Source organism: Barbatula barbatula (genome assembly GCF_947034865.1).
Source record: "Barbatula barbatula genome assembly, chromosome: 20".
Taxonomy (NCBI): domain Eukaryota; kingdom Metazoa; phylum Chordata; class Actinopteri; order Cypriniformes; family Nemacheilidae; genus Barbatula; species Barbatula barbatula.
Window position 1 is genome coordinate 16,547,165 of NC_136783.1, and position 16,792 is coordinate 16,563,956.

A 16,792-nucleotide genomic window follows, 5' to 3' on the forward strand; every position below is an offset into this window, starting at 1 on the left:
AAGTAACATTTAGATTAATGAAAAGAGAGAAAATAAAACATTACAATCGCTCGAAACAGACAAGACAAGACAAAAAAATAATAATTATAAAACAGAACAAAAACAAATACAGGAGAGGGAGTTACACAAATATATATATTTTTAATTAAAATAAATTACAAATTACAAATTAAATAGGTTGAAAAGCTTATAAGCAGAGCCATTTTTACCCGGAAAATGTTTGACTGAAGCCTAGTGGCAGAGACGTCAGTTTTGTTTGTCCTTTATTCACCACCAGAGGGCAACATTGACCGGTTTTATTTTAAAGGATCGTTCACCCATAAATTACACTTCTGTCATCACTCACCATCAGGTTCTTCCAAACAGATTGTATACATTTAATTTTTATGCTGAACACAAAGGAACATATTTGGAAGAATGTCAGTTACCAAACAGATCACATTCCCCATTGATTCCCTTAGTATTTATTTCCCCTGGCAGTAAATGGGGGATGAGATACGTTTGGGACATTCTCCCAAATGTATTCCTTTGTGAACAGCATAACAAAGAAATGTATAGAACATGTTTGGCGGTAGTCTGAGTGAAGCAGGGGTTTACCCCCCCCCCCCAACGCTTTCCCTATGAAATTAACAAAAAGCATTTAAGCTTATGTAGACTAAGCATTTCTCATATCTGTGTTCTGGATTTTATTTGTTTCTTTTTGTTAAAAATCTGATTATTGAATGACTGATCTTGTTAGAACTGGAAACAAAATCATTTTGTCACAAGTGCCTACTTAGACCCTCAGACGTTGCTCATTTCCATCTCACAGACGTTTGTCCTATCCACACAGTACCCTACACAACATCACCTCTTATCTGTCCATAACTATCCATAGAACCTCAACTTAAAGTGTAAAGAGAATCCCAGAATATCTGTAAAAAGCCAAATAAAGGAGATCTGCATGGGAGTCTGTGACTAAACTCTTGTTCACACTTTAGTCTCTTCATGAAAAGACAAGCAAAAGGATGAGCCACATCGAAAGGAATTCAGATCATGTTGCTGCATAGATTTTCTGTCAAGATTGAAGCAGGCTCGATGGAGGTCTATGGGGTATTTTATGTTTTTTATTTTTGTACGACATATGAATGATCATAAAGAGTAAAAAATGATCTGAAGTGTTCTGTGGTCAACCATGTTTAATTCAATGATGTCTGTAATATATTGCTTATTATAGTGACATTTAGCTGCCTATTGTGCTTTCGTCAATAAGCTTTTTAAAGTAAACCTATTAGAATATTCATGAAATAAAGTGTAGACTTTAACGTGTATGAGATAACACTGATCCCTATAGTCAAGTGTTTTACAGTAGCTTCTTCTAACTCATTGCACCAAACACCTGGTTTAAATCAGAGGAGCGCCACAGCCAGAATGTGCAATGTTTTCCTCTCTGTAAACATTTAGATAATCGTACGAGGCTACCACAGTCTAAACCATTTGCAGCCTCCTGCATCTTCTCACCTAACACTTTAGTATTTATCTGTTTATCTAGTTGTGGGGAAAACAAGCACGTGTTTCATTAGATTAACACAATCGTGCAGATTGTGTGACATGCGGGGGAGAGTTTTTTTTTACTTTTGCATGCATCATACCAGAGTGTACTGATGGAATTAAAGGCAAAAAGAAAAAAAGGAAATTTAGAGAAAGATAAAAGAAAGAATAGGAAACAGGCGAGTGAAAGTATAATGCACATTGTAAAAGCTTTACGTCATTGTCTATTTCTACAAGAAGCAAGGCCTCAATGAGCTAAACTCCAACTTTCAGCCTCTTATCTGCCCACAATTTCTTGTTTTGGGAGGAACCTTTTATAGCCCGGGTTTATAGCCCACACTCCCTCCAAATGGGGCCGTGACTGAGCGTGATGACCTCACCCTGTTTCTACTAAACTCTCTATAACTCCTCTCCTTCCTCACCCCACCAGCTTTCTCACAGTCTGAAGGTTTCAGGGTTTGCAGGAGTCACAGTCTCCACAGTTCCTGCAGCGTGCCTCTCGAACTGCTCTCGACCGTCTCTCAAAGCTTAGATGATCGTCATCTGATTATACACGTGGGTTGTGGACTTCTTTGCGTCAAGGTTTTCAGATATATGGATTTCTTTCCCTCCTTGATGCTGTCAGATGATTAAAGCAAGAGAAGCAATGAAGAGGATCCAACCTTTCACCATCGGGACCAAGTTATCTGTTCCCACTGAGACCAGATGTCCAGATAATGTAGGCATTATCCTTCCTGTCCCGGCTGAGGATTGCTGTGAACAGAGAAACGAGTCAAACGATGAAACTTCTACTTGCTGTCAAGAAAGTGGAACACCCGTCAAGTCTGCACCTATGGAAGATGTTTCAGAGGAGGATATAAGGGAAGACGAAAGAGACTCTGCTTCTCCACCAGCTTCTTCTAGATCTATCAGAAAGATCGCTATGTGTGGGAATATGGAGAGCCAGGGGAACTGTCATGTCTCTTTTTGTAATACAGTCAACCATGAGGAAAACAATGCGGATAGCCCGAACGAAATGCTGTTTGCTGTTGAGGAAGGATCGAGTGACAGGTCTGCTTCACAGCTGGAGGTGAGATGGTCTGCACATTGTTTTTGTAATGTCTTGGATGCGATTTATTTGTGATTCATTTTGGTTCATGTAGCTAGATTTTTCAAAGAATAGCATTTTGATTCTATTGTAGAAGACTTAAATCGCAGATTTTTTATGTACTCTTACATTTGCAATCCACTGTATATATATTAACCATTTAACTATAATATTTATGCAATTTATGAACATGCTACTCATTAAAGGATATCTTGGACTCGAAACACAAAAAAAACCCTAAAATCTAAACTGTAAATAAGATAAACAGGTTTGCATTGCATTGCTTAAATTTCAAATAAAAATAAAATCAGTTAGTTGGCATCACATACATAAGCACGTTTTTTTTTTACATACAAATACAATGTATGTTTGTAATGCTTGTACTGTACATGTTGTTCTCTTCTCTCTTCTTTATGATCTTTTAGTTAGTTTATTACTGCACGTCACTATACACAAACTTCTGAATGGAGTATCCATGTGCAAAACCAGAAATGCAACACACACAAAAATGAACACAAGAACACATTGTCTTATAATGTGAGGAAGAAAAAAGAAAAACAACTGTTGGATTATTACAGTTTTGCACACTGTGCTCATAGAGATGAGGTCATTACACAAGCCCACAACCCAGATGAACTGGTAATTTCCACAAAAAAAGTTCCAGCGGAAAACGCGGAGGGAAGGATTTGAGATCAAGCGGGTGATTTAACAGGGTACATTTGCACTAATGATACAGAACGTCACACTGTCAGTTGATGCATAACATGCCTGAAGATCATACTATATGTATTTTAGTGATAAAGCACCTCTTCTTGCTGCACACCATAATGAAAGGTTTGCATGCTGTTAGTGTTTTACACAGGGTGCAGTCGTCGCTGTGGTGATGAAAGGGGCAGAAGAATGAACGCAAAATCTGCAACGTTAAGCACTACTGCTTTTTTATGAGATCATTGTTTGGCAGAACCACACCTTGCTGCAGGCCCATGTATTGTTGGTGGGCCAACCGGCAAAGCTTCTGCTATTATTGTACTTTAGTCTCCAAAACACATCATATAAACCCCCTGTGGCTACTAAACACAGGTGCATAATCACAAGACATTTATTGTGAAGATATCTGATACCGTGGAGGAACAGTCATGCTTTTGCAGAAAAAACTTGTTTTCGATTAATGTTTTGGCATATTTTCTTGTAAGCGATCTTTGCTAACCGATTTTCTCTTTAATCTGTACTTCATGTACCCAAACAAACAGCATGATTTTACGGCCTTACTGCTGAGAAATGGCAAAAGAAACTGAACTTGGCTCGTCCGCCGAATTAGTTGTAGCAACATAGAATGATGTAATAGATTTTGGGAGAGATACAAGAAGAGAAAGGCAATTCATCTATCGGTCAATAGTGTGAGGTCATTGATGACCGTATTTTCATGACTCAGAGTGCCGATGAAAACCATGACTGATGTGATAGCCGTACAATGAGTCTCCTTGTGTTTGGGGGAAATAATACTTTCAGATGTTTTTCACAAAACCATGAATTATAGGATAAAGGCCGGACTACTTTTTTTGGCCTTTGCATCTTTATATAGATAGGACCGGGGAGAGTGAGACAAGAAATTATGGTATGAGAGAGAGGGAACCACGAGCTGGGACTGGAATTTTGGATCGCCTAAAGTGCTGCTGCACAACATGTCAACGCAAAGTATCACTGGACCACTGGCACCGTCAAGACCGGACAACTTTTGATATTCTCTATACTTGCAGACTGATCCATGGACTAGCGGAAGGAAGATAAGGAACCTTCACTACGATTATAGCGTGCCAGCATTCCCACATGATCAACCGGAGGATGCATCTCACAGCCAGAGGAGAGACCTTAAAGACTTTGAGAACTCCCTTATCCAACTGACGACGAGTCTGGACTTGTCACAGGTGATACTTTCCCGTCCCAACATCCATAGGGACCTCTTTTCTGTGCGTCTCTGTTTTGTTTAGTCAGTGATGCGTACATGGACCCCTGACGTTTAAATAGCAGGTTTGACGACTGCTGTTGTTTCGATGAGTTCTGTTATGGGTTGTTCCTATTTGCGCTATGGGGGCACGCAGAGTGGTGCAACGTGATACGACAAAAGACAATAGAACCCATTAGAACCAATTATAATTTTTAATTTGTCCACAATGGATGTGACGCGACGGGACAAACCCTGTCCGGTGTTGACACAGTGCATGACTTTCTTTCTTCTGCAGAAACAAAAGAAGATATTTTACTGAATATTGGTAAACAAAAAACGTTGGTCATCAATGACTTCTATTGTAAGGACACAAAACCAGTGCAGGTCAACGAGGCCCAACGTTCTTCTGTTACCAGCATTCTTCAAAATATTTTCTTTTGTGTTCTGCAGAAGGAAGAAAGCCACACAGGTTGTAAATGTCAAGAGCGTGCATAAATGATGACAGCATTTTCTGGGTGAACTATCCCTTTAACATGCTCCCAATTCATCTTCTGAACCAGGAGGAACCCAAAATGTCTCATCAAAAGAAAACAGAGGACGGAGATTTAGAATTGGAAATGCTTAGAAGAAGACCGGCCCCGGGCGACCACGTTGATAGATCGTAAGATATGCAACAGCACAACACAAAGAACACCATGCATTATTATTCTTTATTGCCAATGAAATTGACCGTTTTTCTTCATTTCTTGTTATAGGTGGGTGAAGCTGCGGTCACTTCTAAGAGACTATCATCAGGATCTCATGTTGGCTCTGGAGGTCTCATCGTTTTATCAACAAGCCGACAACATCATCAGTGCCATCAACTGCAAGGTTGAGAAAACATGAACGTCACTTGTGATTTGTTTATAGTTATTTATAATATGCTTGGCATTGGGAAGCATGAAAAATCTTTTTAAATCTCACTGTCTGCACATACTGTACCGTTCCCTTGCAGAAGAACAGTCTAGTAATGACGGACGTCCACAAAAGCAGTCAAGACAAGGAGACTCGAGAAATTGCCAGTCAGATTAACGTAAGTCTGAATCCGTGATTCATTTGGGGATGCACTCATGTATTGCATATAATCTTATGATTGTTGTGTTTTTCCTGGACTGCTCTATTCCCTTCAGGCGCCACAAGGTCACGGTGTTATAACAGTGAACCGCGTAGTGGCCTGTTGTGTTAGTCTCACTCGTTTTTTCTTCGGGCTGTAGCAAAAGAAGTCCAAGTGAATGATGTCATTTCCTTTCGTGACCCCACCCCTCCCTGGACAACTCTCTTTCCAGATGCTGAACGAGTCTGCGTCTCGCCTGTCAAATATCCACCCAACCCTGGCCAGAAGAGTTACACTCAAACAGGCCGAGGTGAAGGAGAACTGGGCATTCCTCCAGGAGGTTCTATGGTAAACCAGAGTCACCTTATTCCCATTGTCCTTATGAGAAAAGCGAAAACGTACCCAATTGTGAAGTAGTGAGGTGCAGTGCTTGTAGGGCTTGTTTTAGCACATTCCGTCATGACTAAAGGGAATTGATTATTTAACATGCAGGAGTTGAGCTGACATGTGGCTTGCCGATGTAATGTTATGGTCTTTTAATTGGAGTCGTAGCTAGTGCATGCCAAGAACAAGTTGTTTTGACGCAAATGTAGTTCGAATCTGATACCCAGGTTCAAGCCCTTGGCAGTTAATGCAATGTTTTTGGGTGTCTGCAAGCACGTGATCCTTTAAAGGGATAGTTCACCCAAAAATAAAAATTGTGTAATTGTCAAAATCTGTATATGACTGTTGCTTATGGAACACAAAATAATATTTTGAGAAATGTCTCTGTTGTTTTGTTTCCATGCAATTGAAGCCAATGCGGGCCAATGTTGTTGAACGTTCTTCAGAATATCTACTTTTGTGTTCTGCTGAAGAATAAAGTCACACGTTGACTAAATGATGAAAGAATATTATCTTCGTGTGAACTATCTCTTTAGCCGGACTGATTGAACACTGTAGTTCCAAACACTCTTTGGTTTGCAATATAATTATAGTCTGTTGGAAAGATTAGTAACTGTGTTGGATCACCCAGCTCTGAATTATCACATCAGAGGAGCCACAGATCTTATCACCGCATAGTCAGATCTGGATGAGATGCAGAATTCCACAGCTGCTCACAGTATCATGAACACTGTCAGATATGAGCATGACCTCTGTGCAACAGTTATGAGTTGTGAAATATAGAGTGTGATTTAGAGCAGCGGGAACAGCTCATGTGTATGGAATAAGGGGGTTATGGGAGACAGGACCTCTGTGAGTCAATTGAGGGAAACGGGAGGGGGAGGAAAGGAATTGATAAAGATAAACGTCTGCTGGATGTCATAAATCTATATAAATTTAAATGATATTCGAATAAAAATGGGTTTTGTTGCTTTGGTTTTGAGGCTTTTTGCTATAGTGTACACTGACAAAAATGTAATTTTACAGAATTTGACTTTTATCTTTTACAGATTTTTTTACGTGTAATGTAAAAAATATTTTTTTCCACGCATGAAAATACAGTCAAAAACTGTAAAATTATAAGAAAAGGCAAATTTACAGGAAAATTATTTATTTATATACGTTTTTTTCACATAAATTATAAAGTATATTTCTGACACCCAGCTGCCGGAAAATTTCTTTTTACAGTTTTTACAATTTTCTACAGGGACTGTCATTTTATACTCTGTCATAATTTAAATCTGTCATAATTTTTTTGGGAAACCAATAAAAAAATGTATTGGTTAAAATATATTTTTCAAATGATCTTGCACTGTAAAGACATTTAAACAAACAGGTATATAGCAGATCAGGGTTCTTAACTGTAATGTAACTCTTGTCTTTTGGCCCAAACGCTCAAAGGCAAATATTTCAACAAAGCAAAGAAAACTTTGCTCTTCCAATCTTTTCATAGTCTTAAAACAACAAAAAAACAGTACATATCATAACAACCTACGGTTACATAAACCCTGCTTAAACCCTCTGCCAAAATAGTCAACAGACAGTATTAACATCTTTTTCAAATAAGCCATAGGACAAACATCAGAACAATGGTTCATTTTCAAATAGGAAGCCGTCCTTGAAGATGTTAGACCGTTTTCGGGGTGGGGCCAACAAGACCATGTTTTCTCTGTTGGTTCTAAACTCGTGGTAGCTGACATACCTTTCTGTCTTTCTCAACGAGTCGTCTATCAACAGTTTTGAAAACACACCTTTCCTGAAACTATGAGCTAACCAGACGGGAGGGAGGTGACATCATCGCTTGCATCGCTGCCAACAGTTATATCTTCTCAACCAAAACAAATCGCTGCAAAAGTGTCTGCCAGGATTGCATAAGTACAATAGAAATCATGTTTCTGTGCTGTGCATGTTTTTATATCTCAAACATGTTACCTTGGAAGGATTTACAGATTATGGTCTGAAGTGATGTAAACTGTACGATATATCCTAGATGTTTGAGCTTGGCATCTAAAGTAATGATGGCCTTGTGGTGACATTAAAGGTATCTTTTTGTTCCGCCTCTACAGGAATCAGAAGACAGATGTGTGTACCAAACGCTCGTCATCTTCACCCGATCCTCTGACCACATGCCCTGACTCACAGAGCTTTGCTAGAAATGAGGGTCTTAGTGTAATGGGAAAAGACGTCAAAGAAGAGCAGAACCGTCTCAGAGGATTTGAGGTTAGCTGCATTACCTCCAAAATATCTGTGACCATGTGATTATAAATGGCCGGTCATGACCACATCGAAAAGAAGATTTCTGTTCAGTGAGACAATCTTTAACACTGAGGCCTTAAACATCTCTTTCATCATTTACTCACCCACTTGTCATTCCAAACATGCACGACTTTCTTTCATATGCAGAACACACACAAAAAAAATATTTAGAAGAATGTTGGTAACCAAACAACATTGACCCCCATTGACCTCCATTGTATGGACACACTGAGACATTTCTCAAAATATCTTCTTCAGTGTTTCGCTGAATAATTATCCTGTTAAGAACTGGAAACAGAATGTTGATGGCCTTCGTTTAGTAAAGTAATAGCACACCTCTCCTCAACAAGCCATTGGATCCAGTTCAAGACAAAACATTTTTTTTCAAAGGAAATTACTGTTGACATTGTGAATTGTCTATGATTGTGTGTAATCTTAGCTCAAGAATTAGCTTAAACTGTATTTCTGTGCAGTGTTTTCAAGGCATGTGGGCCCATAGGATGTGGAGTCCGACTGAGGAATGTTCTGTAGGGAGTCGAGGCTCGCTGTCTAAAAGCAGCTGCTCCAAACTGGACAGTATCACAGAGAAACAGGACATGGACAGGAAGAGGTGCAGTTACTATTTAGTTTACAACGATTGTGTGGAGGATGAACTAAATGATCCATAAATGTGTGATGTCATTCCATGGATTTCAAGATGCAGTTCAATAACGTTTGATTAACAGTTTATGTTTTCCTAGCTGTGTCAGCCAGATGCCTGAAACGACTCCTAATCCCTCAAATACACATCTCGTACCCTGCAAGATTTCGAACGAGTTGACAGCTTCTAGTGCAATGGTAATAGGAAAATATTTCTTTATGATTTTGTTCAGTTGGTATTAGAACGAGGGCTCAAACTTGTAAGCTCACCTATTCGAAATGAATACAGGCTCATCTTTGTTTGAAGGACAACACGATCGTGAGTTTTGGAGAAGATCATGACTGCTCCAAACAAAGTCAAGACCATAAATTGGAGGAGCTTCTAGGCCAGGTGGAGGTCCTCTGGGATGCTCTGCAGAAGAAATATGGAGAGAACGATGAGATTACACCCGATGAAAAACAACCTACCGTAAATAAGCCCGATCCAATGACGCCAGATTTTCAACTTTCTAACTACCTCCCAGAAACTGTAGATGAGGGCAATTCCGGGATGCTTGCAAAGTTTCTTGAACTTCTGGATCCCAGCGGTTATAACAAAATGAGTCAGGTAAACCTGTATACCCACCTTCAAACAAATGTGTGTTCATGAATAGTTTTGAGCCCACAATGCTCTATAATCTAAGATACAGTAATGAAAAATAAATCTATAAAAAAATGTAAAACATACATTTAACTTACACAGTTATAAATGTGCTTTAGGATATTCCCAAAACTCATAATAGCTCAGATATGGCTGAAGCTACAGAAATGTCAACTGATCTGCTGGGTCGCCAAATTGATGGAGAAAGATCACTGAAGTTCGACCAAACTTCAGAGGAGCTACAGATCTCGGTACATTTTGTTTCATAAAATATGACATACAGAACAATGTATGAATTGCATTCCTTCTGGTAATATCAAACCAAGGAGCAATGATTTTAATAATAAATTAAACAAATGATATATGGGTGTAAACATGACATCTTCGTACATCCATTAAAATTATTATGCAGTTTAAAAGTAATTCTATCTGACAGAAAAGATAGAAATAGCTCATTCGGAGATAATAAAGACATAATGCTTCATTATGTAAGATCTTTATACACCTCTGAACAAATAGTTATGAATATTATGTTGCATTTCTCTCAATAGTTCCTCCAAAAAATGACACACTGGACCTTTGAGTGATGTTTACAGCAAGTTTTTGTCTCCTCAGCTGTCTACTCTAACACTACGTATAAACCAGCATCTCTCCCGCTGTGCTGAGCTCAGTATGGATCTCCTGGATATAGAAACGGACATGGTGGTGCTTTGTGACCCAGACCTGAGTGGACTTGATGGGCTACAGGAGCAGCAAGATGACCTAGAGGTCAGATGATTACATCACTAATTGACCTCAGAGCAAAGTAAAGCATTGCTGAGTTTAAACATACCCACTCAATTATCTGTTGGCTAGTTTTAGATAGGTCTTTGCACTTTGTTGGTCATGCTTGCAAATATCACGCTGATGTAATTGTATGTCTCACAAAGGCTCACTATCACATCATTGAAGGAGAGGTGAAAGAGATGGAGAGACTAGCCGGTCAGATACAGGCTCTTCCTTCAGAACAGAGAGATCCTCTCAGAGAAGAAGTTCAGGCGATCCTGCAGGCCTGGGAGGAAGTAGGTCGCAGCATGGTGGAGAACAGAGGTCGCCTGGAGAAGTTTCATCAGATTCAGGAATATTTTGAAAACTATCTTGCAATGATGTAAGAAGAGAAAGCTTGACTAATGTAGATAATTACCATACCATGACTTACACTTTGCTGTGGTTCTCAACTGGTTAAACATACAAATTATAAACTGCCACCGATCCTAAAATTCGGTCAAAGTTTGATATAAAAAAAGAAGTAACCCTAGGATATTTTAGACTGGCGTCATGTTATTTTGTCATATGCCACTTGGTAGACTCCAGCCAAATTAGTCAGACACCAATATGGAAAGGTTGTGTAACATACATGCCCTCATTTTTGAAAACCATGAACATTACTAAGGTAAAAAAGTGAAATTGACCCAGACAGTAAATACTGTATGTATTTGTGCGCTTTCCATCAATTTAACTGTTCCATGGGCAGTTTATGATAATATTCAATGTAAATGTTTGATTTTGAGAGTTTTTGATGTAAATCTAGGACCTAAAGCCCAACATGTTGAGATCCCTGACAGTACCAAATATTGTAGAAAGGTCTTTTCCATATTTGGCTTTTTAATAATAGTTATGTTACTTTAGCTAATTCAGTAAATACAGCAATTTGTTAATTTGATGATGTCTTACTATGTGTGTCTAGTACATGGACTGAAAACACCAGGTCCTGTATTCTTGCTGGCAGCTCTGCTTGGAGGGAGAGTGAAGTTGCAGAGATTGATTGCAGCATTGAGACGAAGCTGGATGAGTTTAGCAAACTGGCTACAGCTGGTCAAATGCTTGTGCAAGAAGAGAGTCAGTTTAAAAACATTGTAAGTGTGTGATGATTTACTCACTCTTGCCACATGGCAAACGTGTGCTGTTGAAATATGTGGGTCATGTGTGACCATGTGATGCTCATTATAAGTTTTCTTGATTACAATCATCATTTCTCCAGATCAAGGAGAGGACGGATGAGCTGCAAAGCATGCTGGGATGGATCCAAGTCAACTGGCATACTCAGAGAGAGCAGCTCGAAGGAGACCAGAATGTGGTGAGACGAGAGGAGACACATGATGCTGTCCAGCAGGAGGTACCTGTGCCACTGACTTGTGTTATATATTATATAAAATACTATATTAATGATATTATATTATATAGGAATATTAATATTCATTTGTTTTCCAGAGGTAAATGTAATAATTAGAAATGATGCAGTGTGTGTTTATTTTTCATGTTTTAATAAATGCTTATTTATTTATAAAAATATATCAATAAAAATATATATTTTTTTGGAATAATATATAGCTAAAATAAATAAATAGATAAAATATAATTCAATTTTAGAATAAATAAATTATTGTTATTATAATATATGATGTTATGTTATTTATTTATTTTTAGAGGAATACGCATTTGTTTTATATAACAGAGATATATGTTATAATTAGAAATGATGCAGTATGCGTCTTTTCAATTTTAATAATGGATTTTTTTCCTTTTTAGGCCTTAACGCTCCAAAGTCTTTCATCTGAAAGTCCACGCCTTACAAACACAATTGTTACAGATGGCTCGATTATAACACAGCCCTCTCAAAACAGTTTCGACCGTCATAGGAAGCACGATGTATCCAGTGTTGTCAGTCAGGAGTCCTGTCTTGCAAAAACATCCCTAGGTTCGAGCATCTGTCTCATTTTGAGCTTTGATGAACAGTCTTCAGGCATCAACCAAGTAACCAAACAATGGTCACCCAACAAAAACGACATTACTTTACCAACCCACAGTAAAGAACACACTGGCGAGTCAACCAGTGACGTTCAGGTGAACGGCGGGCTCGACAGCAACTCGATTCCAAAGCAGCAATCCCTAGAAATGCGTCAGGTGAGATTGCCAAATGGATCAATCATCAATACAGAACCCGAACAGAAGTCACCCTGTGGGAATCTAGACCAAAAATCAAATAACCAACTCCAATCACCAAACAAAAAAGTATCCAGTGATATGTTTCCTGGTAACATTCAACGTTCATCTTGCAACCACGTAGACGGTAGTCTTCAGTTATCGGCCAGCAACAAAATTCACTCGAAGCTCTCATCAGATATGCAAAAACCAGAGCCGTCAGTCACCCAAGAAGCGGAAAACCAAGAGTCGCAATCATCATACAGTAATCTCGAAGAGAACCAACACTCGCCATTAAACAAAATCGACCACCTGCGGAATGAAGTGTCAGCTGAAGTCACTCACAGAGTAAGTATGACTTCAAACAGAGCGTTTTGAGCTCCAGATGCATTCCTGAGCTCAAAGCCTGCACACACACCAGACATGTGTGTGCTTATTGTTCCCCCTGTTCTGTACATCCTGTCCCATGTGGTAAAAGAATGACCTCATGATTAAGTTTCCATGGCGTTGCAGCCTTTGAAATGCCTTCTGTCGGTGTGTAGGCATGTAGAACCGCCATTAGTGTTAAGAATGCACTAGCTACGCATGCCTTAGAATAGGATTTATTAACTTGGCATGCTATCAGATTAGTCATGCTTCGGCTATTAGCATCACAGCTGGGTGCGTACGTTTTCGAGGACCGTGCGTGGGCCATTATTAGCAGGGATTGTTTTATGAGACTGTACGTTGCTAAATGTTTGCATTTGTTTCTTTGGCAGGTGTTCACATATTTGCATGTGTCAGATGTCAAATCTACAGTTTCCCCATCGCCACACATGACCTCTCCCATGTCTCCAGCATCCACGTCTTCAACACATTCATCCTCTGCACTTGTGCATAATGTCACATGTGAAGAAAAAAAGGTTTGTAACCACAGCACATTTAAAGCCAGTTGTACGTTCAAAACGAAAGAGCCAATCAGAAGTGAGACAGAGCAGCGAAGGCGTTCCACGCTTGGCATCGCTGGATTGGAAAGGTCTGGAAAAACAAGCATTTTCAGACAAAGGTGTAACACTTGGCCGGAAGGGGAGAGGAAAGGGAAGGAAAGTCAATCAGATTGCAAACTGCAGGTTTTTGTTAAAAAGAACATGGCGGATTTTGTCATTAAAGACAAGGCAAATCATCATACTTTTCTAAGAGACATCGCAGCGCCTAATGCTATCAAGATTCAGTCAAGAGGGACGGTTAAAAACATCTGCTCTTATCTGTCTCTGGGATCCACACTTAGCTTCTGTCTTCCCAATCGTTTCCAAAGCAGCGATTCAAAACTGGAAAACAAAGTGGAACCTGGTGGGATTTATAATAACACGTGTGATTTAAAGTCATTACCTTTAGCACAAAGTCCAACATATATGACTACTTCACATCAAGCGATGGAGACTGATCCAGAACATACTAAAGTTGACCCGAGTTCAAGTTGTAAAGTTACGAATTCAGAAGATTTAGAAGAACCAAGCACTGCAGTCGAGACCCAAGAGTTAGATCAAATGTACGACGGCACAGAACCTGTCTTGAAGCAAGAGGAGGTCCAAACAACCATTGAGTGCTCTCAATCGACATATAAAGACATTGATGTACAAAAATGTAATGATTCCTCTCGCCAAAGCAAGGCTTGCAGCTCACCTTCAGGCATTCAATGCAGTCCATCAAGTTCATCAAGCTGTGGTCATAAATGCCTTAGTGTTCACACCAAAATAAAAAACCTGAATGGTCACCTATACTATTCCTCCAAATATATAAAGATAAACTCTCCAGCAAATGTCCCACAGGTTTGGTTTAATGGTCTGAGGGACACTGGATCTGGTACGAGCGCTCGTATCATAAACTGTGGTGTGAGAGACTGTGCGGTGTGTTTTAGTGACATTAATAAAGAGTCTGAAGATGTAGGAGAGCCCTATGCGGGGATATCTGACGGCATAGAGGGGCTTCTTCAGCCGGGCCACTGGCTTTTCCAACAGGAGGAAGAGGAACTGGAAGATATTTGGAGAGGAAAAATGGGTAACTTGACATCAAACTGTACTTTGGAAAGAAATGCGGATGAGAAAAAAGGTGAGAGGAATTTTACAGTACGATTAATCGTTGATTTATAATTTGTTGGATTGTTGACTGTATGTGCAGTTATTTGTGGTTGTCTTCCACAAGGGATGTTTCCTGTAGCTCAGTGGTAAGAGAATGGCACTAGCAATGCCAAGGCTGTGGGTTCGAGTATTGCACATACTTAGAATCAAATGTAAAGGACAATGCAATGTATGTCGCTATGGATAAAATTTACATACACGTAAATGTAATGTCCACAAGGGAAGTCGAATAAAAAACTGTATTATTACAAGAGCAGTAAGGCTTGTCCAGACAAGATTAATAGAATATAAAGCAATTGAATTGCTGGTCTATAAAGACATTAATATGACATCATATGGTTTCAGTACAGTGCAGTACTCATGTTAGATGTGGCCAGACGAAGTGATCTGCCAAAGTGAGATTAACAAATAGCCCCATCTGTTGGACATGTGCAACTAAGAAACACTTCATCTGTTATCTCAATGCTTCAATAAGCAACATTTGCATTTTTATTTCAGAATATGTGAGCTACAATTTTGATTGATAACATATCTAATAATATATTAACTATAAATGTACAAAAAGAGATGTTACTTGAATGTACTTTACATTTTATTAGATGGATAATATACGTGTGATGAGGTGTGTGAAAGCCATTTCATTTGATATTTTAACGCTCGTTATTAATCAAGAAATGGTGTGGTCTTTATTACACTGACGGGTACTCCAGGCTGTAATAATGATGGGGCCTAATGGGAATAACAGGAAATTGATTGCCATGTTGGACAGCTGTAGTGGGTCCCAAACATAGCTTTAAAAGTAGGCCAGCCTTTCCCTTTGGACTTTAAAGTGTGCTTAAAATTCAGCTTTTGAGGAAATGTATGACACATTCAATTTTTCTAGTGAAACTTTATATTCATGTTTTAATGGAAGGTTAATTTTATTTTTAATTGCAGGGTTATCCATCACAACCAACAGGGGACAGGTAACTCTCCCACTACATGCATGAGATGGGTTATTTTGGACGTTACCCACACACATCATTGGCAAGATGGATAATTGTGGACCCTGCCTTTTCAAAGCCAGAGTTGTTTTGGACACATCATATTTTACCTGCTGTATATTTTTATGCTGTACATGAATTATTGTATTTTATGTCTCTTGTTGTTGTTTTTAAGTAGTAACTGAATCCAAGACGACCAGTGTGATAAACTGACCACGCCTTACACTTTATTACAGTTATGTTTAATATAGACAATAGACAAAATTGTCTTTTTTATTTTTCATTGCTTATTCCCAACACAAGAGGGAACCCGTGTCACACTTGTGAGAACTGGATAAGCACGGACGATGGGACAAAATGTAAACATGGGTTTTACTGTAACCATAATTTAACTGTGGGTATTTTTAGTAACAACATAGTAATCACAAATGTACCTGTCTCACTATAGTAACTATATCTTAACATTGATATTTGTAGTCAAACAAATGGTAAAACAAATAGAAATCAATACGCCAACTCGTGGTCTAACAACCCTTGTACAATAATAAAACCACGGGTGTTTTTTCTAAGAAGGTCCTTGTACAGTAAAATACACTTTTATTTAACTAACAACAGAATTAGACCCAAAATAGTTACACAAAGGAAGATGAAAGATGCTTGCATATAAACATAAATACTCCCGTTACCAAAATATGAGGTGCACATATAATAAAGCAGTTATATAAACACAGTTTGTAAATCCCTCTCACGCACCCATGCTTTTGAATTATTAATGTATTTCGGTGATTATAGAATGATGTTAATCTTCATACGTCCTTTTATTGTTTTGCACAAAATAAAACAAACTGCACCAGTGTCACTTTGATTCATACAGTATGTCCACTGCTTTCAAAAGATTGAAATACATTAAGGTCAGTGTAAAGACAGTAGGAAACACGACTCCTAACAGGCTATAAGGTGGCACGCGTGTCACGGGGCAACTTCCATCAGTGCTAAAAATAACTTGACATTTTACTTGAGCGTGAAAATTGTTCATACCAATAACATAGGAGTCTAAAACGGCCATTACACATTTTAAGACCGACTAAATGGAGCATTTATAAAGCACTACCGTGTAC

The 16,792-nt window shown here is 38.8% G+C and overlaps 1 protein-coding gene across 2 annotated transcripts; it reads left to right on the forward strand.

Annotated features, from left to right (window-relative positions):
• Nucleotides 1-2,053: 2,053 nt before the first annotated feature.
• On the forward strand, nucleotides 2,054-16,538 carry LOC306909649 (uncharacterized protein). 2 transcript variants are annotated; one of them, XM_079483604.1, is made up of 18 exons: nucleotides 2,054-2,599; nucleotides 4,375-4,542; nucleotides 5,123-5,223; nucleotides 5,318-5,432; nucleotides 5,557-5,634; nucleotides 5,888-6,003; nucleotides 8,145-8,298; nucleotides 8,808-8,944; nucleotides 9,075-9,171; nucleotides 9,263-9,580; nucleotides 9,733-9,864; nucleotides 10,229-10,381; nucleotides 10,543-10,760; nucleotides 11,340-11,508; nucleotides 11,634-11,768; nucleotides 12,182-12,922; nucleotides 13,333-14,662; nucleotides 15,628-16,538. In XM_079483604.1, the coding sequence occupies exons 1-18, from the start codon at nucleotides 2,156-2,158 to the stop codon at nucleotides 15,678-15,680; spliced, it is 4,659 nt and encodes a 1,552-aa protein (XP_079339730.1). In that variant the 5' UTR covers nucleotides 2,054-2,155; the 3' UTR covers nucleotides 15,681-16,538. The 2 variants fall into 2 exon arrangements, with proteins under 2 accessions (XP_079339730.1, XP_079339731.1); XM_079483605.1 differs by having other exon boundaries at nucleotides 9,281-9,580.
• The last annotated feature ends 254 nt before the right edge of the window (nucleotides 16,539-16,792 follow it).